General features: G+C 42.4%; 5 protein-coding genes across 6 annotated transcripts; 4 read left to right on the top strand and 1 right to left on the bottom strand.

The window, feature by feature from the left end:
* The first annotated feature begins 911 nt into the window (after positions 1–911).
* On the top strand, positions 912–4,693 carry LOC127773363 (WEB family protein At3g02930, chloroplastic-like). 2 transcript variants are annotated; one of them, XM_052299428.1, is made up of 3 exons: positions 912–1,203; positions 1,607–1,925; positions 2,121–4,693. In XM_052299428.1, exons 1-3 carry the CDS (start codon positions 1,175–1,177, stop codon positions 4,434–4,436), a joined length of 2,664 nt encoding a protein of 887 aa, XP_052155388.1. In that variant the 5' UTR covers positions 912–1,174; the 3' UTR covers positions 4,437–4,693. The 2 variants fall into 2 exon arrangements, with proteins under 2 accessions (XP_052155388.1, XP_052155387.1); XM_052299427.1 differs by having other exon boundaries at positions 915–1,203; positions 2,115–4,693.
* A 1,117-nt stretch (positions 4,694–5,810) lies between these two features.
* Positions 5,811–8,086, bottom strand: LOC127773365 (uncharacterized). Its single transcript, XM_052299429.1, has 3 exons — positions 7,860–8,086; positions 6,451–7,365; positions 5,811–6,237 (listed from the first exon to the last, which is right to left on the bottom strand). The coding sequence occupies exons 1-3, from the start codon at positions 8,057–8,059 to the stop codon at positions 6,135–6,137; spliced, it is 1,218 nt and encodes a 405-aa protein (XP_052155389.1). The 5' UTR covers positions 8,060–8,086; the 3' UTR covers positions 5,811–6,134.
* Positions 8,087–9,528: 1,442 nt separating this feature from the next.
* On the top strand, positions 9,529–14,473 carry LOC127772962 (protein NETWORKED 2C-like). The gene is made up of 4 exons (XM_052298963.1): positions 9,529–9,613; positions 9,760–9,931; positions 10,827–13,968; positions 14,072–14,473. Exons 2-3 carry the CDS (start codon positions 9,838–9,840, stop codon positions 13,961–13,963), a joined length of 3,231 nt encoding a protein of 1,076 aa, XP_052154923.1. The 5' UTR covers positions 9,529–9,613; positions 9,760–9,837; the 3' UTR covers positions 13,964–13,968; positions 14,072–14,473.
* A 1,056-nt stretch (positions 14,474–15,529) lies between these two features.
* On the top strand, positions 15,530–17,751 carry LOC127774353 (glycine-rich protein A3-like). Its single transcript, XM_052300580.1, has 3 exons — positions 15,530–15,680; positions 16,346–16,687; positions 17,246–17,751. Exons 2-3 carry the CDS (start codon positions 16,375–16,377, stop codon positions 17,524–17,526), a joined length of 594 nt encoding a protein of 197 aa, XP_052156540.1. The 5' UTR covers positions 15,530–15,680; positions 16,346–16,374; the 3' UTR covers positions 17,527–17,751.
* Positions 17,752–18,990: 1,239 nt separating this feature from the next.
* On the top strand, positions 18,991–20,728 carry LOC127772736 (uncharacterized). Its single transcript, XM_052298695.1, has 2 exons — positions 18,991–19,479; positions 20,246–20,728. Exons 1-2 carry the CDS (start codon positions 19,254–19,256, stop codon positions 20,542–20,544), a joined length of 525 nt encoding a protein of 174 aa, XP_052154655.1. The 5' UTR covers positions 18,991–19,253; the 3' UTR covers positions 20,545–20,728.
* The last annotated feature ends 3,158 nt before the right edge of the window (positions 20,729–23,886 follow it).

The following is a 23,886-nucleotide window of genomic DNA, read 5'->3' as shown; positions in this document are numbered from 1 at the left end:
CTTTGCTTTTGAAACTTATTTATTTTATAAAGCCTTGGTGATACTACATTTATATTTTTCGTTTACACGGAAGATACCTGCACACATACCGTTCTACACGCACGACTTACTCACAGGCACCCCCGGACACACGTTTAAAGATACGGATATCAACCATGCATCCTTGATTTCACTGAATTACTATCAAAAGCGCACTCGTGTGTACATAGTATTCGACGACATCAAGATTTTAATCTTAATAGATTAAGTCATGTACCCGTATTCTAATACTTTCTCTCATTTTTTTCAATTCCACCATGATGGAAACCTTACATTTCTAACTATTTTTATGGAATTTTACCGGATTGTGAGAGCGAACATAATGGCTTTTTTTTAAGCTTGTGTCATACTATAATATAGATTTATAAATTCTCTACTATAAACAAACCCTAGTATTTATATAGATATGGTTGATCAACCTTACCTCACATAGCCAAATGCCTCCAAAGATCAGTCCAAATGGTTTCCCACCATTTTAATTAAGGCCATGTTTAGTTAACATCAAACTTTCCCAAACTCTCAACTTTCCATCACATCACATTACATCCAAAACTTTTCTACTCATATAAACTCCTAATTTTTTTTTTCAGACTACCAACTTTCTCCAAACTTCTCCTCAATTTTAGAAACTACACACAGCCTAAAAAGAAGAAGAGTTGAGAGTCCAAACAGTGTCACTACTCACAAGTACTACTACTGCTTGTTTCTACTTACCACCACAGTTCCATAATAATCAATTTAATCATGCATACAATGGTTTGTTGGGCAATGCTAATTGCTATGGCATCGGGATGCAATCACCATCAGTAGGTGAAGGGAGTTGATCCATGATTAGCACTCACCAGCTAGCTTAGCTAATCGCTCGCCGCTGCCGCTGCCGCTGCTGGTGGTGGCCGTGACGGTGGCGCTGGTGGTGGTGGTAGCATCATCCATCATCTTTGTCTTTGGCATGTGCCTCCTTTTGCCTTTGGCTCCCTCCTCTCCTTCCTTCCTTCCCTTGTTTGCCTTTTGCCTTTGCAGCCTTTTTCGCAAGGGAGCCCACGCCTCCCTCTCGCTTCTTCTCCTTCTCCTCCTTCTTCTTTGAAGAGTGAAGAGTGAAGTGTGAAGAGTTCTCTCTTCTTCTTCTTCCTCAGCCATGTCCACAATGCTGCCCTCCAAATCCAGGTGTGTTCTTGGTAGTTCTCTCTCTGTGTGTGTATGGATTGGTTGATGTTGGTTTGTTTGGTTGGGGGATTTGTTTTTTGTTGCCTTGTGTTCTTGGCAGATCTAAACCGGTCACTGCGTTCACTCAGATTTGTTTTTATTTTTATTTTTTTCCCTCGCGCTGTTGGTTCCAATTGAGTACTGGATTGTGCTCGCTCTCGGAATCTGGAAAATGTGGCATCTTGAACGAATTGGATAGGTTTCAGTTGGAACGGCTTCTTGATCCGCTCGATTCCTCTTGTTCTTGCTGAAGTTTCGGTTTTTTATCCCATCGATCGCGGGATGAAAATGCGGCTTGCTCGAACCTCGTTGATTTGGATTGGAGCTTTCCGTGAATCGCAATTAATGGCGGTGACATTGACAGATCTGGGCCGAACGAGTCCCCCATCAGCAGGGGGCGGCCGAGCACGCCGTCGTCCAACCACCGGCCATCCACGCCGTCCTCCATCCACCGCCCCTCCACTCCCGGCGCCACCAGGAGGAGCATCGGCGGCACGCCGTCCACGCCGCGCTCCCGCAACAACGGTGTCGGCGGCGGCGGCGGCGGCCCGTTCAAGTCCGAGCCCAACTCGCCGCCGTCGGCCACCGCCCGCCCCCGCCTCTCCTTCGACCGCTCGCCGAGATCCGTCGACTCCAAGCCCGTCGTCGAGCGCCGGGTTCCCAAGATCGGCACTCCACCTGATGTAAGTGCATTCATATATGCAAGCATTGTTGTGTGAGTTGTTGATGCTAATTGTGTGAATTTTTTGTTGTGTGAGTTTTTGATGCTAATTGAGTGAATTTTTTGTTGTGTGAGTTGTTGATGGTGATTGTGTGAAATTTTTGTTGTGTGAGTTGTTGATGGTGATTGTGTGAAATTTGGTGGAATGTAGAAGCAGCCGAGGAAGGAGGCGGAGCTGCAGGCGCGGCTCGAGTCCGCGCAGGAGGATCTCAAGAAGGCCAAGGATCAGCTGGCCTTCGCCGTTGGCGAGAGGGATCGCCTTGTCGGGGAGCTGAATGAGGCGAAGAGGGTTGCTGATGAGACGCATGAGAAGCTCCAGGATGCGCTCATGGCGAAGAGGTGGGCCGAGGAGGCAACGGAGATCGAGAAGTTCCGGGCGGATGAGCTCGAGCAGGCGGGCATCGATGAGGCGCAGAAGCGGGAGGAGGAATGGCAGAGGGAGATCGAGTGCGTGCGTGGCCAGCACGCCGCCGATTTGGAGACGTTGGTCACTACGACGGAGGAGCTGGAGAGATTCAGGCGTGAGCTTGCGATGGCGAATGAGGCCAAGAAAGCTGCACTTGGCCACGCAGACGATGCCATGAAGATTGCTGAGGTCAATGCGGAGAAGGTGGAGATCCTCTCCAGTGAAGTTGTCCGCTTGAAAGGACTGCTTGATTCGACTGCAGAGAGCGAGGAGAGTAAAAACCGTGAAACCGAGGAGCTTGTTAAGAATCTGGAGTCCGAGGTTTCAGTTCTGAAGGGCAAACTAGAGGAAGCCAGAATTATTGAGGAGAGGTTAGCCGAGACGGAAAAACTGATTGAGGAGCTTAAATCAGAGGTTGCTGATGCGAAGAAGGCCGAATCAGAAGCCCGTCAGCTATTCGAAGAATGGAAGCACAAGGCAGGATCGCTTGAAATGGAATTGGAGGCAGTTACTCTCTCAGATAAGTTCAAAGGTGAATCGCTTGCCTCCACAACAGAAGAATTGGGAAAGATCCAGTCTGCATTACAAGATAGAGAATCTGAAATTGAAGTGCTCAAAGGAAAGACAACTGCCTTGGAAATTGAGGTAGCAAGGCTTTTAGCAGATGTCAACGAATCCAACGAGCAATTTGATGCATCTCAGCAAGAGGTGTTTGGGCTACAGACGACTATAGATGTTCTGAGAAACAAGCTTGAGGCTGCTGAAGAAGCAGCTTCAGAGGCCTTAAACAATGAGAAGGCCGCGAATGTAAAGATTGAAGGCCTGACCGAGGAGAATGTGAAGCTAATAAGCGAGTTGAACGAGACTAGGGATAGAGAAGAGAAGGAGAAAAGAGCAGTGGAAGATCTTACTGCTGCATTGAGTGAGGAATCTGACAAAGCAAAGGAAGCACATGAGAGGTATTTGAGCAAAGAAGATGACCACGAGCATGCCCTCATGCAGATTGGTGATCTTAAGATGGCCCTAAAAAGCACCAAGGAGAGTTATGAGGTAATGCTTGATGAGGCAAACTATGACATCACTTGCTTAAGGAAAAATGTTGATAAATTGGAGGCTGAGGTGAACAAGTACAGAGAAGAATGTGAGTCTAAGGAGACTGACATTGTCAGGTTAAACAAGCAGTCGGAGGAAGAAATTGGTGCTCTTCAATTAGAAGTCGACAAGGCAGTGGAATCACTGCAAGATGCCGAGCACCAACTCCAAGTTGCCAACGAGGAGAAAGAAAAGCTTCAAGAGAGGCTGGTGTACACTGAATCAGCGTGTGCTGAGGCTAGCAAGGCTCTGCATGAGGCAAAGACTGAGAAAGAGAGTCTTGAAGAGAAACTGATTTACACAGAAGCTGCTGTTGCTGAAGCCAACAAGTCTGTGCAGGAGGCAACATATGAAAATTCACAACTGAAGGAGCGATTACTAGATAAAGAGAACGCACTGCAGAGCCTAACCCAGGAGAATGACGAGTTCAGGTTGCGAGAAGCTGATGCCATGAAGAAGATAGATGAATTGTCTGCCTTGCTTGCTGAAGCGATGATAAAGAAACATCCCGAGGAGGAGGAGAAGCTAGTGGTTGTGGACGAGGCACACAGTTCTGTTCACGAAGAAGTTACAGATTCAGTGGTGGAAAATGGAGACGCAGAAAGCGAAAACGATAAAAACCCTAAACTGGAACTTGATGTTCTCAATAGGAGCTCCAATGGGGACATGAATCACGAAGAAGAGAAAGGCGAAACCAAGGTTGAGCAGGAGGAAGTGAAAACCGAGTGCACCACACAGGAGAGCAACAAAATCATCGAGAAGCAGCCACATCCAGACAGAAAACAAGAAACCGTATCCTCCAAAGATGAACTGGAGCCCAAGGAGGATACCAACACTGAGCATCCAAATGGGACAGTATCAGAAGATACCAGCAAAGTGGCAATGTCCCCGACAAAACCACAGCAGCAACAGAAAAAGAACAAGCCTCTACTGAAGAAGTTTGGGAGCTTACTGAAAAAGAAAAACAGCAAGTAGGTGAACGACACATGTACTACTATTGCTATTCTGATTTGTTTTTTTTTTGTTTGACAAGGTAGTGTGGTTTTCTACGAGTTTACTGTCAATGGCTGTACTTGTTCTGGTGATTGCAGTAGTTTGTGGGTGTCTCATTTTTTTTTATAATTTGGACCTCCTGTTCTTGCCCTGTGTCTGTGGTTGTTATCTACACGATTGTGGCAGCTCGAGTGTAACTGGAGTTCCTCCTGATCAGAATGGTTTTTCATTTCTGAGAATGTGCAGCTCCTTGTGATAAAATTCATGTAATGTAATGTACCAGTGACAACTCCTAATCATATTTGTTGGCACTCAAAAAATCTCTGTCATGTTTGCTGACAGACAGCAAATACTACACCATGTTTGTTGGGTGAGGTGAATGACATAGTGACATTTGCTATATTTAAAAACAGCTGAAATGGATTATTGATTTGAGTTGGCTTATTAATATCAAAGCGTGGTTGTACCCTCCGAATCTTTGGTTGCTTAAGAAGATGGCGTCGACCAGATCAGGTGAGTGAAATGGATTGGAAAAAATAATAATCAGTACAGCTTAAAAGCTGTAACAATAATAATTATATAATGCAATCTTGGATGATCTGGATTTTGTCACATCCATGTGGCCTATTCAGTATAGGATACTAGTAGCATGTGTTTGGGTGTACTCTCCTGCAAATGAATGAGGCAGTCAAGTGAATTTTATACAGTCTGGTTGCCAGTCACTGTGGTGCTACCTGTTTTGGAAGAAAAGGATAATTAATTATTTTCAAGGACAATTAGTTGCATGTGGCTTGAGAATTTAGTTGAGAATGAGTTGAAAGTGGCAACAGTGGTAGTGGGTGAACCTTGTAATTACTGAATCCTACTGGGTTTTTTCTCATTGAAATGACACTGCAAGTCAGCTTCCCAACCAAATATTAGAATTTTAATTACATATAAGTTGTAATTAAAATGACAGACATTGTTATGTTTGAATCCTGCTGGTTTTTTTTCTCACTGAAATGACAGACATGGTCTATCGATATACATATTTTTAACTCAAATATTTCAAATAAGTGCATACAAGTGGGCTGCATTGACTGGCTGAAAACCTTGTGCAAACTGAATAATCCATCTAAATTTTGGGAAACATCTGAATCTGGTTACGTTTTCTTCTTGAAAGCAGATTCTGGTTATGTTTTCAAATCAAGTACAGGGAATTCTGAAGTTGACTAAATCGACTTTCACAACAAAAATATTAGCCTGCTGCGCAAGCTATAACGTATTTGGTGTTACATTTCAATTTTCGGACACCTATTATATTTAGTGCTTTCTGAAATCAAATGTACCTAAAATAGGCTGCATATAGGCAACGAGTAGCCTTGGTAAGTTCAAAATGACACAACTGAAGTGGTAAACCTGTGTCAAACTGAACAAATGACTGACGTGCATGATCAGATACAGCATCTCCAATCAAAACTAAGAAATAGATTCAGGTAAGATATTTGTCTGCAAGACGATCAGTATGACAATCTGTATGTAACAAGATATGTAGTGCCATCGAGCATGCCTTAAAACTAAACCACAGCAAATCTTGGGGTGTCAACAATATTCAGATCAAAACCATGTTTCAGATATTCAGTAGCATCACCACCAGGAAGGGCCCAGCATCGAAACATGGCTTTTAGCACGCAGGATTGATTATCTTGCAGTAAAAATAGGCTCTGCATCTGCGCTTGGTTGCGTTTTTCTGGTGTACTTGATAAGCAGTCCTTCAGAAGAGACACCAGGTACACGCAGATCCCTGATAATCAAAGAGATATGTTTAAATGCCAATTTCAATATGAGGAAATTTGGTAAATACCATCACAGAGATACGTGAGTTGCAAAATACCATCGTATGTGAGAATGATACGCAGGGCCTAGACAAATACGATGGTATTTTAAAACTGTGATTTTAGCAATGGTACCAGGTACATTGGTCCAACAAAAGATTAAAAATTGCTGCGAATCATACCTGATGTAAGGCTGCAGGTCTTTCCATTCCCACTTTGGGCGCTCTTGGAATAGTGCATCAAACCTCTCAGCTGGTGCCAGTGGCAGATCAGCAACACTGAAAGTATGCACCCAGGTCTCCGCGCCAAGCTTTTCACACAGCACTTCCCCTTCAAGCATCTGAAGATCAGCGCGCATTCCTGAAGGAATGCTTCTCTCCCATTTATCCATGAAGTTCTCAAGCTTCATCTTCCCTGCACCAAGCGCTCTCCTCGCAAACTGCAAGCACACCCTCCTCGCATCAAGGCTCCAGCAACCTCTTGCTTCCTTTTCAACCTTTGTTCCAAATCTGTTGAGGCAATGGGTTACAATCTTGCGCATAAAACCATCAGATTCCATGACATCTAGCACACCATTCTCAGGCATTGAATTTAGTGACCAGTCATGCAACACAGAGTTGTGCAGGATCATGTCCAGAATCGTGTTTGCAGAACTGTCATCGACCATCCTCCAGAACCCATCAATCTCAACAGCAGATATGGAACTCAGTTGTTCTGTTAGTTCACCGTCACTGGCCTGAACAAGTTCACAAAGGTCTTGCCATGTGTAGAGCCCCTTGTGTTGCACATCACTGCCAAGATCTTCATCAAGCACATAGGGTCTCTCATTGAGAAGTTTCCGAAGTTTATCAAGCCGTGGAGCTGTCCGGACCAATTCAATGTTACCTGATGCCACTTTGATGATAGAAGCTACAGCATCAGTGGCACTGGCAACATTATCATCACCGTCGGTGGCATTGGGTCTCGATGTTGGAGCAGCTGATTCACCGGGAGGTATCAGAAATACAGAATTGGAGTTGCCCACAAACTTCATGGCATATGTTGCAGAGGGTGTGCAGAGAACAGCTTCTTCTTCAGGGCGTCCCCTCACAGTCACCCTGCAGAAGTAAGATTCACAAAATACAACAGTTCAGGTACTGTACATTATTATCCAAAAGTAGAACATCAGAGTACATACAATCATTCAGTTTGTTTCAGAAAGTTCAAATGTGGCTAAAATGTGACTATGATTACTCTGAATTATCAGCGATGCCTTCAACGGTTTTTGTAAGCTAAACTGTGCAAATAAGCAATTATTTGAAGTAATTTTTAGGGCAGTTGTCTGTCTGAACCGAAATAATCAAACATAGTGAATAGAAACATCACAACTGCGAATCGTCCTGTAAACACGGTCATATTGCTTGAGATTGGGAGAAACTGAGATCGATCGAAAAGTATCTTACGTATGAAGTTCTGAACAAAGAGGGCGCGATTATACAAGGCAAGAAACCCTCTTGATAAAGCGCAATCCGAGTTCTTGCTCGATTTGGGGGGGGGGGGGGGGGGGGGGGAGCAAAATAGCTCAGAGGGAAGGGAGAGGAGGAGGGCTTACCGGCCTTGTAGGAGATCGGGGAGGAGGTCGTCGGCGGCCTCGAGGAGGATGAGTTCATCCTGAGGACCAAACGCCTCGTGGTAGCACAGCGACAACGAGGCGCCGGCGAGGCCCAGCACCGCGTCGGCCCCGCCGCCGCCGCCGCCGCCGTCCCATTCCCTCTCGGATTGGGCCGCCGCGTCCTCCATCGCCGCATCCATGGATCGGAGATTCGGAGCTGTGGGATTTCCTCTCTCTACCCTTCACTTTCCGCTGTTTCGATTTCCCGCGCCTTTTGTTTTGGTGGGTGCGTATTGCGCGGGAAATGCTCTGATTGGTGGGGTCCGGATGTCAGTCCTGGCAAAAGGGATGGCATGACACCGATGAATTGGACAATTTTTTTTATAAAAGAAATGATTTTTATAATTTAGGAAATGGATGTGTTGAACACTATGATGTGGATCCAAATTTAACCCAAAACACTTTTCGCTATAAGGTATACACATGCAACAATCGAGTGTTTATTTCTCAGTTGTTACATTTGATTTGTATGACAAGCTCACACTTGGCGTATGTTTGAGATGGAAACGGTATTCGCACAGTAATATAAACCCTGACTTTTATGCATTCTCATAGCTTGGTTAATTATGTACTTTTTTAGCATTTGAGATGTTGGAGTTCACCGAATTTGAAGATGGAAGTTTGTTAGATCTCTCATTTGACTATAAAAGTTTAGCATCAATACAAATATGTTCCAGTGTGTTCTTAGTTATCAATTTTAAATCATGTTTATAGGACGACGCATAAGAACAGAACAATCCTACATATATATTTACTTACTTTCATCAATACCCAACAACATTACGGATCTTCTCCCACACCAGCGAGTAATCTTGAGCAGCGGCTCATTTTCCAATTTCTTTTTGCGGCTTTCTGCAGGGCGGGGCGTGCTTTGCAGGGCCAGGCGCGACACCATGTTGTCGTTGTAATTATTATGTTTTTAACTTTGTTTTCTCCCAATCTTAATGAAATTTGCCGGCCTAGAAAAAAAAAACTCTTAGATCCGGAGCATGGCAAATCGTGGCAAAATATCTCAATGGAAAATCATTCAAATTTACATAGAATTTCAACAAAAGTTATAAACCACATGTTTTATCGCTCCTCCTAAAATCATATCTCCTTATATGGGTTTTGTCCATGATGTGTTTGATTTTTTTTTAATTAAAGTGTTGTTATACTATAAAGTTTATTCATCATGTTTTGGTTCAGGTGGTTTTCCAACCGAAGAAGAAACACACTCAGAAAACACAAGGGGTTATTTCGCCTGCTCATCTAAAGATTGAATATGCATAGTACACATAACTTGTTATTTGTCATTTTGATCTATTATAGTGATGATTACTCACGATTATTCAAATATTTCGGAACATCGGAGCTATATTTGTGGCACTTCTTCCCTTGCTAACAATAAAAAGGGAGGGTAGAAGCTAAAAAAGATTCAGCACAAAAAAACAAACAAAATCGGAGCCATGGATTATCTGACAGCTTCCTTATTCTATCATACCGACGTGCAGAGCATCACCTGCCGCGACCAGGATCGGCGGACCCACCACTCAGTGTCTGCGAACCCAGCCACTTCTTCTCCACTACCACCAACCTACCCGGCCGCCTGTGCTTCCCACCAAGCACAAGCATCCGCAATGTTGTGTTCGTTTCTTCCTCCAAATCATCCATGGTCAGCAAGGAACAGCTCTGTCTTGGCACAGCAAATGCAGGTAATGAACCTTCCTTGTTCTATGGTGTTTTCGGCAGCCTCAGCCTCTGTTTCAATTTCTCTATCCCTGCCAATGCAGCAATCAACATCAGATTGATTGTTGCTGCAGCATGCATTTCTGAAACGAATTGTTCTGCTTAATTACAGGAAATGTGAAGATTGAAAAAGGTTATAAGCATGAGAAATAGAGGCTAACCGAGCTGAAGAATTCAAGGGCAGGGCAGGATGCTGCAGCGGGCGGCGAGCAACGCATACTCGTGGTGGTGGGCGAGCCACATCCGCACCAAGCAGTCCAAATGGCTCGACAACAATCTCCACGGTTTGTACCCTTCATCGCACCATCTTATCAGTCCATATGTATGCATGATCAACCTCTTCACATACAACACCCTGTCCAAAGAGGGAGGACAAAAAAGAAAGAATTTCAGATAGATCCGTTAATGGTGACACAAAATTGTTCCGTTTTAACCACTAGTCTGCAAAAATAGTTGAAATCTGAAGCATTTTGCACAGCTACAGAAAAAAAACATTTTTTTAGTATTGCGGTATTAAGTTCTCGTGTGAAATCGAGTTATAATTTATGAGTAGTACCATAGGTTTTAGATGTCATGCCAAAGAAATGATGTTCAGAACGGGATGCTGGTTCCATGGAAGCTGGAAAAAACAACAGAAAAAAGAAGAGAGAAAACAATCTATACAGATTTTGACTTAATTGATTTTCAGTTTTATAGTAAAAGCTGGAAGAAAGAAACAAACTAATGGAAAATTCCCTGAATTGTATCTTTTGTTGGCATTGGTTTGCATGATGTTATCGTCAAATGGTAATACGTACAGCTCAGTTCAGTAATAATGCGTGAGCCACTTGACAACATAAATGTACGATAATATTAGTCATCCAGAGAAGGAAATAATTTGCTTTCCCTTCCAATTTTAATGTTCTTGGCCTAGCATATTTCTTGGTGAGAAAAATATCTACATAAGCATCAATAGCAAATAAAAAAGAGCAAGCGTAAATTTCAAACAACGCAAGCACATAAAGGAAAAGGACAAACCACTTTGATATCAACACCATATACCAAGCAAAATTGCTATTTTTACACTTCTATTTGGAGTATATTATAATATCCTCTAAAAACATATTTCTGCAATTACACTTTACTTCTAATTGTTAAACAGCACGGTCTTTTTTTATTGACTTTGCTGTTACTGTGAAGATATGGAGGACAGGGTCAAATTCATTCTCTTCCTCCTTGGGGAGGAAGCTGATTCCTTTGCAAAAAGGGCAGAGATGTATTACAAGAGGCGACCAGAGGTCATCAGTTCAGTGGAAGAGGCGTATCGGGCATATAGAGCACTTGCTGAACGCTACGACCACATATCAGGAGAGCTACACAAAGCAAACCATACTATTGCAACTGCTTTCCCTGACCAGGTCCAGTACTCAATGCTAGAAGAGGATGATGACAATCTTCCAAAGGCATTTACGGCAGTTGATCCTCGCAAAATCCACAAGTCAACAGTGGAAGGACTGATGAAAAAGAAGAAAGGAGAGAAATCAGGACTGAAAGATGGAGGCAAGAATTCTGGAGATAAAATCAACAAGGAGAATGCTCAAGAAGAGATAAGCAGGCTCCAAAAGGAGATATTAGTGTTGCAGACTCAGAAAGAGTTCCTCAAAAGCTCTTATGAGAGTGGAATGGCAAAGTACTGGGATCTTGAAAAGCAAATTAACGACATGCAGGAAGAAGTTTGTTACTTCCAGGAGGAGTTCAATGAAAGTGCAATGCTTGAAGATGACGAAGCCAGGGCTTTAATGACAGCAACTGCCCTTAAATCCTGTCAAGAGACCATTATCAAATTGCAGAAACAGCTAAAGTTATCATTCAGTGAAGCAATGGTTGAGTCAGAAAGAGTCAGGTCTTCCAGAGATAAGCTGAAGAATATCATGAAAGTGCATGGGAAATCCCTACCAGACTTAGGAAAGTTTTTAGAGAAAACAGATCCAGTAAAGTTTGCAAATGAGAATGTGACAAATGATGGCAGTAATACAGTAGATGGTATGTACTCTATTAATCAGGAGAAAATTGAACTGCAAGCAACAGTAGATAAGATCAAAGAATACTTCCAGAAAGACTCTGAAGTTTCTGTCGTAGAGATGGCAGATAAAATTGATGAACTAGTCAATAAAGTTGTGGATTTGGAACTTATGGTTTCATCCCAGACTGCACAATTAAACAGGCTGTGTCTTAAAAATACAGAACTTGAGAAGTCCTTGCACGAGCTGGAGGAAGAGAAGCCAGCACTAAACAATGGTCCAGGTGAACCATATAGCAAGTTCAAGCAGGCAGAAGAGGATCTGATTAAAGTTCAGAATCTTGAGAGCTCCTTCCATGCAGAAGGAACAATAGTCCATTCAAATTTCACTGAAACAATAACTAGGTTCCGTGATATTTCAGATATGCTATTGTCACCTCTTCTTGAGCACCACCAAGATGGTTCTGCTCTCATGCTGAGTGACGAAACAACACCATCCATTGACATGGAAACATCAAGCGAGCATGATAGAACAAACTCAGAAAAAGGTCCTCAGTCAGATGAATCTGCAGGGAAACATGAAGTAGACGAATTACCTGAACATTCGGAAGAACTGGAACCAGCAGATCTCTGTGATGACAACCACTCATCTAGTGGTTATCCTGAGACAAAGGCAGAAAACTGCTATCGTGGAGATGGATCAGAGGATCTGTGGTGTTGTGCACTTGAAGATAAGTCGAGCTTTGCAGCTGCATCAGTAAATGAGGAAGAATCAGGAAATGCAGATAATGATTCATCTGGTGATCATAACAACAGAGGAGAAGATCATGCTCCTGAAATAGCTAGTGACGATGGGAGCAGCAAGCAACAATATACTGTACAATCTCATGAGAAGCCTACATTAGAACGACTGCATCATATTTCCTCTAATGACCCAGGAGATCATAATGCAAAAAAAGAAGAGAATGAGCAAGATTTATCAATATCAGATGAAAGCATCTCTGAAGGCAACTCGGAGCAAAAGATTAATAAAGCAGGCAATTCATGTATCACAGCAGATACAGCTCCTATTAGTAGAAAAGTTGATGAGGTTGGCGATCAAGAGGAAAACATGATTAAGCTACAGCAGCTGCTTATGAATGGCCTTCAAGATAAGGAAAAGGTACTATTGACCGAGTACACCTCTATACTCCGAAATTATAAGAATGCGAAGAGAAAGCTTACAGAAGTGGAGACAAAGAATCAGGAACGTTTGAATGAGATGTCAGCTATGATAGGTGAGCTACGCTCTGCAAATGCAATGAAGGATGAGAAAATTAGGTCACTTGAACTCCTGAATGCTGTAATTGACAAAGATATATCTGGAAATGGCCATCAAATGAACCCAACAACGTCCTTCAGTTCGATAAGCAGGACATTCAGGGGTCACCGAAGGACCCCAAGCTTTTCACCTGGTCATCAAAGGAAACAAAGTGTTTCCTCCATTTCCAGAATAATTCTCGAATCCCCTAAGGAAGGTGATGCATTGCATGATATGGTTACTGACCAAGAAAGCCTAATTTTGGAGGACATCAAATTGATCGATGTTGTCAAAACGGAGAATGCCTCGCCGCTTGAAGAGAAGTTCAGACAAGACATTGATGCACTTCTGGAGGAGAACTTAGAATTCTGGATGAAGTTCAGCACATCATTCCAACAGATCCAAGGGTTTCAGACCAAGTACGAGCAACTACAACCTGAGATTGGGAAGCTAACAAACAAGGACAAGCTCAATACAAATAATGGCCGTGCAGATGATCCATCAGCAAAGGGTGACTCAAATGCCATAGAAAAACGGCTAAGAGAACTCAAGATAGAACTACAAGTATGGTTGGAACAGAATGCCATGCTCAAAGGGGAGCTCCAGTATAGGTTCGCTTCCCTCTGCAGCATACAAGAGGAAATTGAAGTAACCATGGAGATTGGTGCAGACCCTGAGGAAGGAGCTCATTTCACTTCATATCAAGCTGCAAAATTCCAAGGGGAGGTTATGAACATGAAACAGGAGAACAACAAGGTTGCTGATGAACTGCAATCTGGTCTGGATCATATAAAAGGGCTCCAAGCAGAAATTGAAAAGGTCATTGAAAAGATAGTCAAGGGAACTAGCTTATCGGAGGCCAAAGGAAGCAGCACCTGGAAAAATGCACCCTCTAGAACAAGAGTGCCACTCCGGCTATTCCTCTTTCCAGCCAAGAAAAAGAAGCCGTCACTATTGGCATGTGTGAACCCGGCTCTTCAGAAACAGCATAGTGACATGGTATTCTTCACTAAATGAATTAGGTACTCCTGTCTATCTGTCTAATGCAAAAGTGATAAAATTTCAGCTATGTTCTTATGAGTTGGTGGAATACTGGACTAACCCGCTCCCTGTTTTGATGATCAGGCCTTCTGGATGTAACCAGATTCCTCATCGAGCTAATTAGGTGCACAGCAGGTCAGAAAACAAGACTTAAAAATGATCAAATGATGACATGTTGTAGCCAAATGCCATAGACGGCTCCGTTCACATTGTTAGTGTTTACTAAACACATGCCTGTATTCCATGGGGATTACTATAAGATGTACTTTAAGGTGTATTTAAGTACATTTTTGACAAGAAAGTATATTTGTCAGTAGAACATTGAAGATTGTGAGATCATTCAAAAGATATATTCATAGTTAAATATTTCAACAAAACAAAATCGTTTTAGGATATACGGAGTAATTTTTTTTCGGCGGGCCCATTGCATTGGGATTTAGCTTGTGCTGTTGGGTAAGAATAAACCGTTCTGTGTTGGGAGTTTATAGGCACGCACCTGACACTTGCGAGGCAAGCATTCCGTCGAGCAGGTATCGAGCATTGGTGACGACACGAATAGCCCACCCATCCCCCAAGCCCCGGCCGGGATGATCAACTCTTCACCATCCAACGCAGGGGATGGAGGAAAGAAGCAGTAGCACAAGAAGGGAAACGGGATCGCCAGCGGCCGGCGGCCACCGCGCGCCATGAATCCCTCGCTCTCTCTCGGGTGTTCCTACTGCGCACGCACGCGCCAGAACGGGATTAGGATTTGCGCTCTCTCTCTTTCTCCGCCTCTCCCCAGTTTGAGCCGCGAACGAGCGTGACAGATGGGCCCTGCAGAAACGGGCCTCAAGTAGATGGGCCGAGAATAAGGCCCACACGGTCCCCACCTCCCCTGCCACGTGGCGGCGCCTCGTCGTTTGCACGCAGCTCGACGTGACGGGAATATATCTATCCATCCATAAGCGATCGTTTCGAAAACGGCATATTTGTTAATGAAAAGTAATTAGTGAATAAAATTTTTATATATGTGTTCTTAGTGATGGTATATTCGTAAATGAAAAGTAATTTATAAATAAAATTTTTATACACGTGTTCTAGTGATCTAATAACAAAAGCTGAAAAACAAAGTTCAATAAAAAAACTCGAAATCAGCTCAAAATTTAAGGTTGAAAATTCAAATTTTAGCTGATAAACATAAGCATAAGAAAAAAAGCTCCCTTCGTAAAAAAACGAATCTAGTACTGAATATGACATATCCAATGAATCTGAATATAGTTACGTCAGATTCACAATATTAACATGTGTCCACGTAATACTGGCTGATTTTTTTTAAGGGACCGAGGGAGTAGGCCTTATCTCTCCTCTGCCATGTAGGCCCCACCTCACCACAACCGTCAGTTTTCCTTGCTTGCTTCGCCGCGTTGCCTTTTTTATTTTCTCTTTCCTTCCAGGACGACGCGCTCTCCACGCGCTCGCGCGTCTCCAGGGGCCCACATGTCAGTGACGCGGCGCACAAGGTCAAAGCCTATCCGGTTCGTCCCACCCACCCAGCTGGGCCCCACGAGGCAGTGACACGCAACGGACGTGGCCGCCTCCTATATAGGCGGAGGAGACATCGCCCGCAGAATTGCAGAGCACCAATCAATCCTTCCTTCCAGCCAAGATCTTTCTTCCTCCTCCTCGTCTTCAGGATTCGATTCGTCTTCTGGTACGCCCGAATTCTCCTCATCGTAGAAATCATCTGTATTGCTGTGCGTTTTATTATTAATTGGTCGAAAGAAATTGGGGATACTGATGTGGGGAATTGATCTGAGAAATAATCCATCCATTCATTCATCAGGGATCATATATGGCCTGGTGTTCGTTTGATCTTGTAAGCTTGCTTGTTCCGGATTTTAGTGCTACCAGAGATCCGGAAAATATCGTAGTTTCGGCTTGTTTCCTGGTGAAATAATCTGGTAGTGTATGAATCAAGTTGGCAACACTTCTCTAAAAAAAAAAATTCAAGTTGGCAACCATTCTCTCGTGTGTTGAGATATGTTTAGTTATTAGTTGTCACGCGTTGAATGCCTTGTTTCTGTTCAAGTATTTGCACGTTAGTCATGTTCTAGAGTCAGAATTTTGCAACGAGGATTGGTATGGTAGGTACAACTACTTTTATATTTCCCAGTAGGATATGGCTAAGATCGGAGCTGTCTTTTGCAACTATATCGATGCCTCCACGCCTGTTCATTGCACAACATCAATGGTTGGTTTTCTGATGAGAGTAGATCGTTTCATGTATTGGAAATATCAAAGACTTATTTCATGCCATCTCATTCCAATTTCAAGAATTCAGTTTGCTCATACCATGATCATCCTACTTTGTTTCAGATAGCTTAGCTTGATTGGGGTGGGTGACAATGGGAGGTGGCAAGGACAAGCATGACGAGAGCGACAAGGGGCTCTTCTCTAACATGATGCACGGCGTTGCCGGCGGCCATGGGTATCCTCCTCACCAGGGATACCCTCCTCAGGGCTACCCGCCGCCGCCGGGAGCGTACCCGCCTCCTCCGGGGGCTTATCCCCCTCCTCCTGGGGCTTACCCTCCACCACCTGGGGCATACCCTCCACAGCATGGGTACCCTCAGCCTGGTGGCTACCCTCCACCTGGTGGTTACCCCCAACATGGTGGCTACCCTCCTGCGGGCTACCCCGGATCATCTGGGCACCAGGGTATGTAATTCTTGTTCACTTATGTGCTATTAAGGTTCTGTTCTTGTCATTTTTGTACAATTCTTGTTGAACTTAAGCAAATTCAGTATTGAGTTGAATTGTGGTAATTCCCTCCTGTTAGACCATGCATGATATATGATGCTGATCATGCCGTATCACCTATGCTGTGATATGTGAAGTTTTTATCTTTATTGCAATCATTTGCGCTCATGATGCCAACTCCATTCTTACCACTTCGTCTTAGTTGAATGCATGATGTTTCTTCTCCAATTTTTAGATGCCATTATGTGTGTTTTTAATCTACATCGTACTGCAATTCCTGCTGAACTCGAGTAAACACCTCTGCATTTTGCACATATTCTGAATTTTAGGATTGATTTGGATTACTCTAGTTCTCTTCTGTTGTACCATACCACATACAACTCTTGATGCTTCATCTACACTTTAGATGCCATACTATGCGTATTTTTTGTTACCATCATTGAACTGTTTCAGCAAAATGGTGTGACTCTGTTCTCAGAGTTATATCCTTAGAGAGTTTCTAATGTAATGTTGCAGGCGGCCATGGGAGTAGCGGTGGAGGACACATGGGAGCAATGCTGGCTGGAGGCGCTGCTGCGGCTGCTGCGGCCTATGGGGCACACAAGATCTCTTCTCATGGCCATGGTGGACACATGGGCTATGGAGGCCATGGAGGTTTTGGTGGTTACGGCCATGGCTACGGCGGTCACCACGGCGGCAAGTTCAAGCATGGCAAGCACGGCCACCATGGCAAGTTCAAGCATGGCAAGCATGGGCACGGCATGTTCGGTGGTGGCAAGTTCAAGAAGTGGAAGTAATGCGCATGATCTGATCATGCTGGAACTCTGTTTAGGCTTTAACTGAAGTGCTTGCGCTTGGCTGGTTAAAAGCCTAAAAAAAAACCTCTCGAATGTATCTAAGCAGGATGGAGCTTTGCTCAGTTGCTGCTCCCATCCTTCCTCTATGATTTGGTACTCTAGTATGTGGCTCAGTGACAATATGGCTTGCTAATAATTAATTAAATACCTTCTGACGCTTATGCACATCTGTGTTCTAATGTTCTATAGCCTGATCGATATGATGTGTTGAAACCTTCTTTGCTGCTTTTCTTTCTTCTGTGAAAGTTTATGTTACCATTTATTGGTAACTGCTGTCTCCTGGGACATAATTGTTGGTTTCTGATTGTGAATTCATAAATTTTTAAAATTTTGGATGTGCAATGCAACATTAGACTGGGGAGATCCAGATTTTTTTCAGAGATCTGAGCTCTTCTCGACTTCTCCTAGCCTCCTGATATAGTTATAAAAGTGGTCAGAACTAATAAGGAACTAATAAGATAGATAAGTTGTCATATATGTTGACAAATTGTCATTGTATCCCTATAATTTGGATGGAGGTATATTCTTCTTTGCGGAGTTGATTGATAAGTACCCTTTATGTAATTGTGGTTATGAATTAAAGTTTGTTTTAGTCTAGTGTTGACTTAGTACTCTCTCCGTTTCATATTATAAGACTATCTAGCATTGTCCACATTTATATAGATGTTAATGAATCTTAGACACATATGCTAGAAAGTCTTATAATATGAAATGGGGGGAGTAGTTTTAATTTCTTGAGTCAATTAAAACTATACATTTACATAAGCATAAAATCAAGAAAAGGTTTTGTTTAAAAAAAAAGATTAGCCATGTCATTCTAAAGGGACAATGTTACAACAATAATTTTGATCAAAGATTAAGCTATTTTGACTGCACAAATTAGAAAGGAACATTCTTTTTGTGATTAAACGTACTACTCCGCCGTTTCTGCTCAAAACTTACCGACAACGACACACAGATTTCCGGCGCATCTAATTCCCCCACTATGATAAGATAAGCAAAAGCAAAGGCTATGATTTTACACGGCAGAGTTCAAGATTCTCACAATTAAATAAGAAACATAAAAAGCATGCTTTGTTTATCGCCAAAATAAACCTTACTAATTTCTTTCCATAAGCCAAACAAACCAAATAGGCCCTCACCATTATGACCTTTACCAAAATCTGATAAAGTTCGAAAACCAAATAGCACTTTCACACTAATAACCTTATGATCTTTCTGCTTTACAACAGATTGGTAAGATTTATTTTAGCAACAAAGTAAACATGCCATAAATGAAAAATTAGAACAACCAGTGCAAGTCTCCTTCTCCAATAAACATCTCCTTCCATACATAAACACCACCAAGTCAAAAATCAGCACGTCACTACGGCTATATATATAGTACACGTGAAGAACAACAGGTCGCAATTTAGCTTTTACTATTCTAATCAGCAACTCCAACCGATCCACTAATTACACGTCAGCTTGCTTAGCCGCGTCGCGCTGCTCTGCTTGATCATCATCACCTTCTCCGATCGATCCTCCTCGACGCCGCCCACAAATATAAATCCCACACGCGTCCTCCTCCTCCTAATAATCTCCTCCAATTCCTCGACGAATCAGTCTTCTCCTCTGATTTTCCACCACAAGATCTCTAGTTTCTTTGATTTCTTGATCAGACGACGATGGGAGGGAGCAAGGATGAGCAGCAAGACAGGGGGCTCTTCTCCAACCTGATGCACGGCGTCGCCGGCGGCGGCGGCGGCCATGGCTATCCGTACCCTCCTCAGCAGGGGTACTACCCGCCGCCGCCCACCGCGTATCCTCCTCCTCCTCCTCAGGCGGGGTACGGCGGCGGCTATGGCTACCCTCCTGCAGGTTACCCCGGCTCGTCCGCGCCATTCCAACACGGTACGCGTCTCGTTCTTGTTCCTGTTCGATTCTGTTGTGAACTTGTGATGATTATATATAGTCGCTTAATTGGAATTGTGATTTTGTTCCTGTTCGGCTCGATTCGTCGAATTGATCGGTAGTAGTATTAGGTTGGATCAATTTGCTGTTTCTATTTCATAGATTTTGCATTGATAGGATCTATCCCCAATTTAGACCCTTTTTTGATCTTATTCCCTGTTACATCTATTACATCAAATGTTTAACACTAATTAGAAATATTAAACATAAACTGATAATAAAAAAACATTTCATAACCCTTAACCAATTTAAGAGACGAATCTATTTAGCCTAATTAATCTATGATTAGCCTATATGATGCTACAGTAAACATGTGCTAATTATAGATTAAGTAGGCTTAAAAATTTATCTTGCAAATTAGCTCTCAATTATGCTTAGTTTTATTGTTAGTCTATGTTAATATTTCTAATTAGTATTCAAACATCCGATGTAACAGGGACTAAAATTTAGTCTCTTATCCAAACACCACCTTAGCTGCCATAATTTGCAAACCTTTGTTACCTTTCTTTGGCCTGATTTAGTTCCTAACTTTTTCTTCAAACTTTTAACTTTTTCATCATATCATTCCAATTTCAATCAAACTTTCAATTTTAGCGTGAAAAACACACAGTTTGAATCCTCTGTTTTTGGTGATTCAGACAAAGAACGGTGGAATTCTGTTCGTACAATTTTAATCGTTTTGAGGACTCCCTGATTGGTTTTGCAGGTAACCATGGCGGAGGAAACATGGGGATGCTAGCTGCAGGTGCAGCCGCTGCCGCAGCGGCGTACGGCGCGCACAAGCTTTCCCACGGTCATGGCCATGGAGGCTACGGCTACGGTGGCCACCACGGCGGCCTCTTCGGCGGTCACCATGGCCACCACGGCGGCTTGTTTGGAGGCCATCACGGACACCACGGCGGCGGCCTCTTCGGCGGCCACCACGGCCACCATGGCGGCTTGTTTGGCGGTCACCACGGCTTCGGTGGCCACCATGGCCACCACGGACACCATGGCCACCATTGATGGTGATCACCATATCGTGTTGCACGGCGTGTTCAATCAGCGCGAGTGATAAGATGATCATGAGTTGGTTTGATTATACTACTATAAACTCGATATGTGTATATAGTTTTTTCTACTTAGTTTGCTACTCTAGATTGTATCTGAGACACTGATATGAGTGATAATATGGTTTGATGATTAGTAACCGACTGTCAATCAGTGTTTGATCCCTGTTTTTACTGCGCTGATACTCCCACGTTTTTTATCGGAGAGTGGGTTCTAATTTCTTGAAGGAATGTTCCTTGTGTACCTTTTTCTTCCAGATTTGATATAAATAGTTGTAAAATAATTTTAAAAAAATTGATATTGTAGAGTACACCAAAAATTAAGTTCAAACTCGGTCTACACATCGAAAAATAAAAAGATAAATTCAGATGTAAACAGTACATCACTATTCATAAGCTGATTTTTTTTCTTTTTTATATCTCAATGTGTGAGTTGAGTTTGGACCTAACATTTTGTGAAGTTACATAAATATATTGTACTAGTGTTTTCAAAATTTTTTAAAATTTTTCATAACTATTTAGATGATTTTTAAACAAACAAGAGACATCCTCTCGTGAAATCAAAATATTTTCCCATTTTATTATCAATGGCCGGTGAAAATTGAAATAGTTGAAATCATACCGGATTTACTTTTACAAAATCTAAAGAAGTGCTACAATATTATCGCGTTTGTGGGAGGATAGCGAAAATCTGTCAAATCTAAGGTAGATTAGGTGAGATGACTAGCAAAACTTTCTTTTGTGGGACTATCGGTTCTTTTTATCAGCTTATTTTACTCTATTATTAAAATAAATGATTTATTTCACGTTTCAAATAAAATTCTAGCAAAGCACCGTGCACTGTACAGCGCCACGCCTACGCCCAAGCAGCATACAACAGTTGGCTATTATATATGAAATGAATTATTTACTTACTCCACGCTTCTATACCGTGCACTGTACAGCGCTGCACCTGCGCCCAGGCAGTATACAACAGTTGCGTCGGTGATGAAACAGAACAAAATTTACCCTGATCCTATGCATACTAATTATTTAATTGTTAACTGATATATTAATTAAAATTAAAATGATATAAATTAGTTATAATTAGATAATTTACATGGGTTCTTGTGACTTTGAGAAAAACAACGTAGGAAATAGGAAGCTACATAGTGCTGCGAGCATATATGCACTAAGGCTATAATATTATAAATGTTATGCAACGCTATATAGTGTAGCCGAGCATGCTCTAAGGCTATAATATTACACACCCGTAATCAAATAATAAATATGTAGCAACCGATATTAAATGTATAGTACTATTACACATTTATATTAAAAAAAGATATTTGGAGGGAGGATGTTCCTCCAAACATTTTTCTAAGAAGTAATTGTGAGCGTGTTAGAGATTAAATACGGGATCTCGGGGTTGAAACCGTGCACCCTTGCCACTACACTATCAAGTGCATCTCATTATTGCCCACTTATGAAAATCAAAAACAGTAGAATGGATTCGATTCATTGTCCATGAATTTGATATCTTTCAAATGGAACTTATTTTGATAATCAAATAGAGTGGTTTCGACCATCTAGCACTCTCCCCTGTAACTATGTTTATGTTTTGTCGTTTATTTATAAAAATAAGGGACATATTCTCAAGACTCCATATTGGACAATGTCCACGACCAAGAATGAGACATCAGTAACTATAATTTAGACTATACCGAAAATTGGAATAATTAACTTTTTACCGCAACAAGTGTGAGTGGAAAAGAATTTTTCCACTTTACGAGATGATGTTACGAGATTAACTGAATGTATTATTGGCACTATATAGTTAGGTTAGAACCCATTCACTTTGGATTCGAGTATGAGACTCGATACGGATATTCTTGTTTACCACTAAGGCCCTGTTAGTTTCTCCTAATAGGAGAGGATAAAATTTTGGATTATTGTGGCACGCTTTTCAAACTGCTAAACGATATGTTTCGTGCGAAAAATTTCTATATGAAAGTTATTCTAAAATATCAGATTAATCCATTTTTGAAGTTTGTAATAATTAAAACTTTAATTAATCACATGTTATTACCACCTTGTTTTACGTGGAACACTTAATCTTTATCTTCATCTTCATCGTCAAGAGATTCAAACACCACCGTATTCTTTTAGTGACTAAAAAATATACCCGTGCGTTGCAACAGGTAAATACTATTTTAATTTTATTGTTGTTATATGGTTTAGCTAGAGTAAATTCACTGTAGGATTCGCTTGGATATTTTTTTAGAAAATCATAAGTTGTAATTAGGAATCATTATTTCATCCCAAATTAGCATGCGAGTTTTTTTAAAGAGATTTTTTATACAACTTCTTTTGTATTTCTAAAAGCAAGTTAGCTTAAAATCCAACTTAAAGAAGGATTTGTATTTCTAAAAACGAATAAATTTAAAAACCGACTCAAACACAGATGACGTACCAAAATACCGGCAAAAAAATCTTCAATTTTTATAATAGTAGAAGTAGGTGGCATGCCTATCAATAGTAAGTTAATTATGATGATTTTATCAAGAGTAAAATGCACTAGCGTGTCGGCGCGACCGTCCTCCTCCCCCAGTCGCCGCCGTCCCCCTCCCTCCCATCAGTGCCGCCGTCCTCCTCCCCAAGTCACCGCCGTCCCCTCCCTCCCGTCAGCGCCGCTGTCCTCCCTCCCGTCGCGCACTTGCCTCTGGCACGGCTGCTCGGCGAAACCACCGCAGTGGCGGCGCTCATGGCGTGCGGTGGTTCAGCATCGCCGCCGCTGTCCTCCCCCCATCAACGCCGCCCCGCGCGCTCGCCGCCCTCCCTCCACCGTGCCGGTTGGCCGGCGCCTCGCCAAGCACCACCGCGACGGCCCCTCCCCTCGTGCCGCCTCTTACCACCGAGAAAAAAGAAGGAAGAAAGAGAAAAAAGAAGGAAGAAGGGAGAAAAAAATTCCATGTCATCATCCACGTGGCATGCCACTTAGGCAAGACCACGGTCAAACGCGGCTTTGGACCGGGATGATACATACAATAAACTAAGTTTAAAGACCTCGATGTGCGCTTTGCAAGTTCGTGAATCTAAGTAAAACCTCCTGATAAGTTTAAGAATCGCTGGTGCATTTTACTCTTTTATCAATCTCGTTTTGTATTTGAAGGTAGGGGGTAAAATATGTCTACTTACATTCTAGAAATACTTACGTGTAATAAAGTGTGTCTTTAAAAGAAAAAAAAAGGTTAAATGCATTCCTCCCCTACCACATGGACGACGCGGTCCGGTCGCCTATGGCCCACATGGCAGTGAC

Source organism: Oryza glaberrima, chromosome 5 (assembly GCF_000147395.1).
Source record: "Oryza glaberrima chromosome 5, OglaRS2, whole genome shotgun sequence".
Taxonomy (NCBI): Eukaryota; Viridiplantae; Streptophyta; class Magnoliopsida; order Poales; family Poaceae; genus Oryza; species Oryza glaberrima.
Note: the sequence above shows the minus strand (reverse complement) of the source record. Positions and strands in the feature narration are given on the sequence as shown.

Coding starts and splice junctions, on each gene's coding strand:
- LOC127773363 (XM_052299427.1), top strand. CDS start 1,175: ATGTCCACAATGCTGCCCTCCAAATCCAG. Junction 1,204..1,606: donor ATGCTGCCCTCCAAATCCAG/GTGTGTTCTTGG, acceptor TGACATTGACAG/ATCTGGGCCGAACGAGTCCC. Junction 1,926..2,114: donor AGATCGGCACTCCACCTGAT/GTAAGTGCATTC, acceptor GGTGGAATGTAG/AAGCAGCCGAGGAAGGAGGC.
- LOC127773365 (XM_052299429.1), bottom strand. CDS start 8,059: ATGGATGCGGCGATGGAGGACGCGGCGGCCCAATCCGAGAGGGAATGG. Junction 7,366..7,859: donor CCCGATCTCCTACAAGGCCG/GTAAGCCCTCCT, acceptor TTACTTCTGCAG/GGTGACTGTGAGGGGACGCC. Junction 6,238..6,450: donor GACCTGCAGCCTTACATCAG/GTATGATTCGCA, acceptor TTTGATTATCAG/GGATCTGCGTGTACCTGGTG.
- LOC127772962 (XM_052298963.1), top strand. CDS start 9,838: ATGCTGCAGCGGGCGGCGAGCAACGCATACTCGTGGTGGTGGGCGAGC. Junction 9,932..10,826: donor GCTCGACAACAATCTCCACG/GTTTGTACCCTT, acceptor GTTACTGTGAAG/ATATGGAGGACAGGGTCAAA.
- LOC127774353 (XM_052300580.1), top strand. CDS start 16,375: ATGGGAGGTGGCAAGGACAAGCATGACGAGAGCGACAAGGGGCTCTTC. Junction 16,688..17,245: donor CGGATCATCTGGGCACCAGG/GTATGTAATTCT, acceptor GTAATGTTGCAG/GCGGCCATGGGAGTAGCGGT.
- LOC127772736 (XM_052298695.1), top strand. CDS start 19,254: ATGGGAGGGAGCAAGGATGAGCAGCAAGACAGGGGGCTCTTCTCCAAC. Junction 19,480..20,245: donor GTCCGCGCCATTCCAACACG/GTACGCGTCTCG, acceptor TTGGTTTTGCAG/GTAACCATGGCGGAGGAAAC.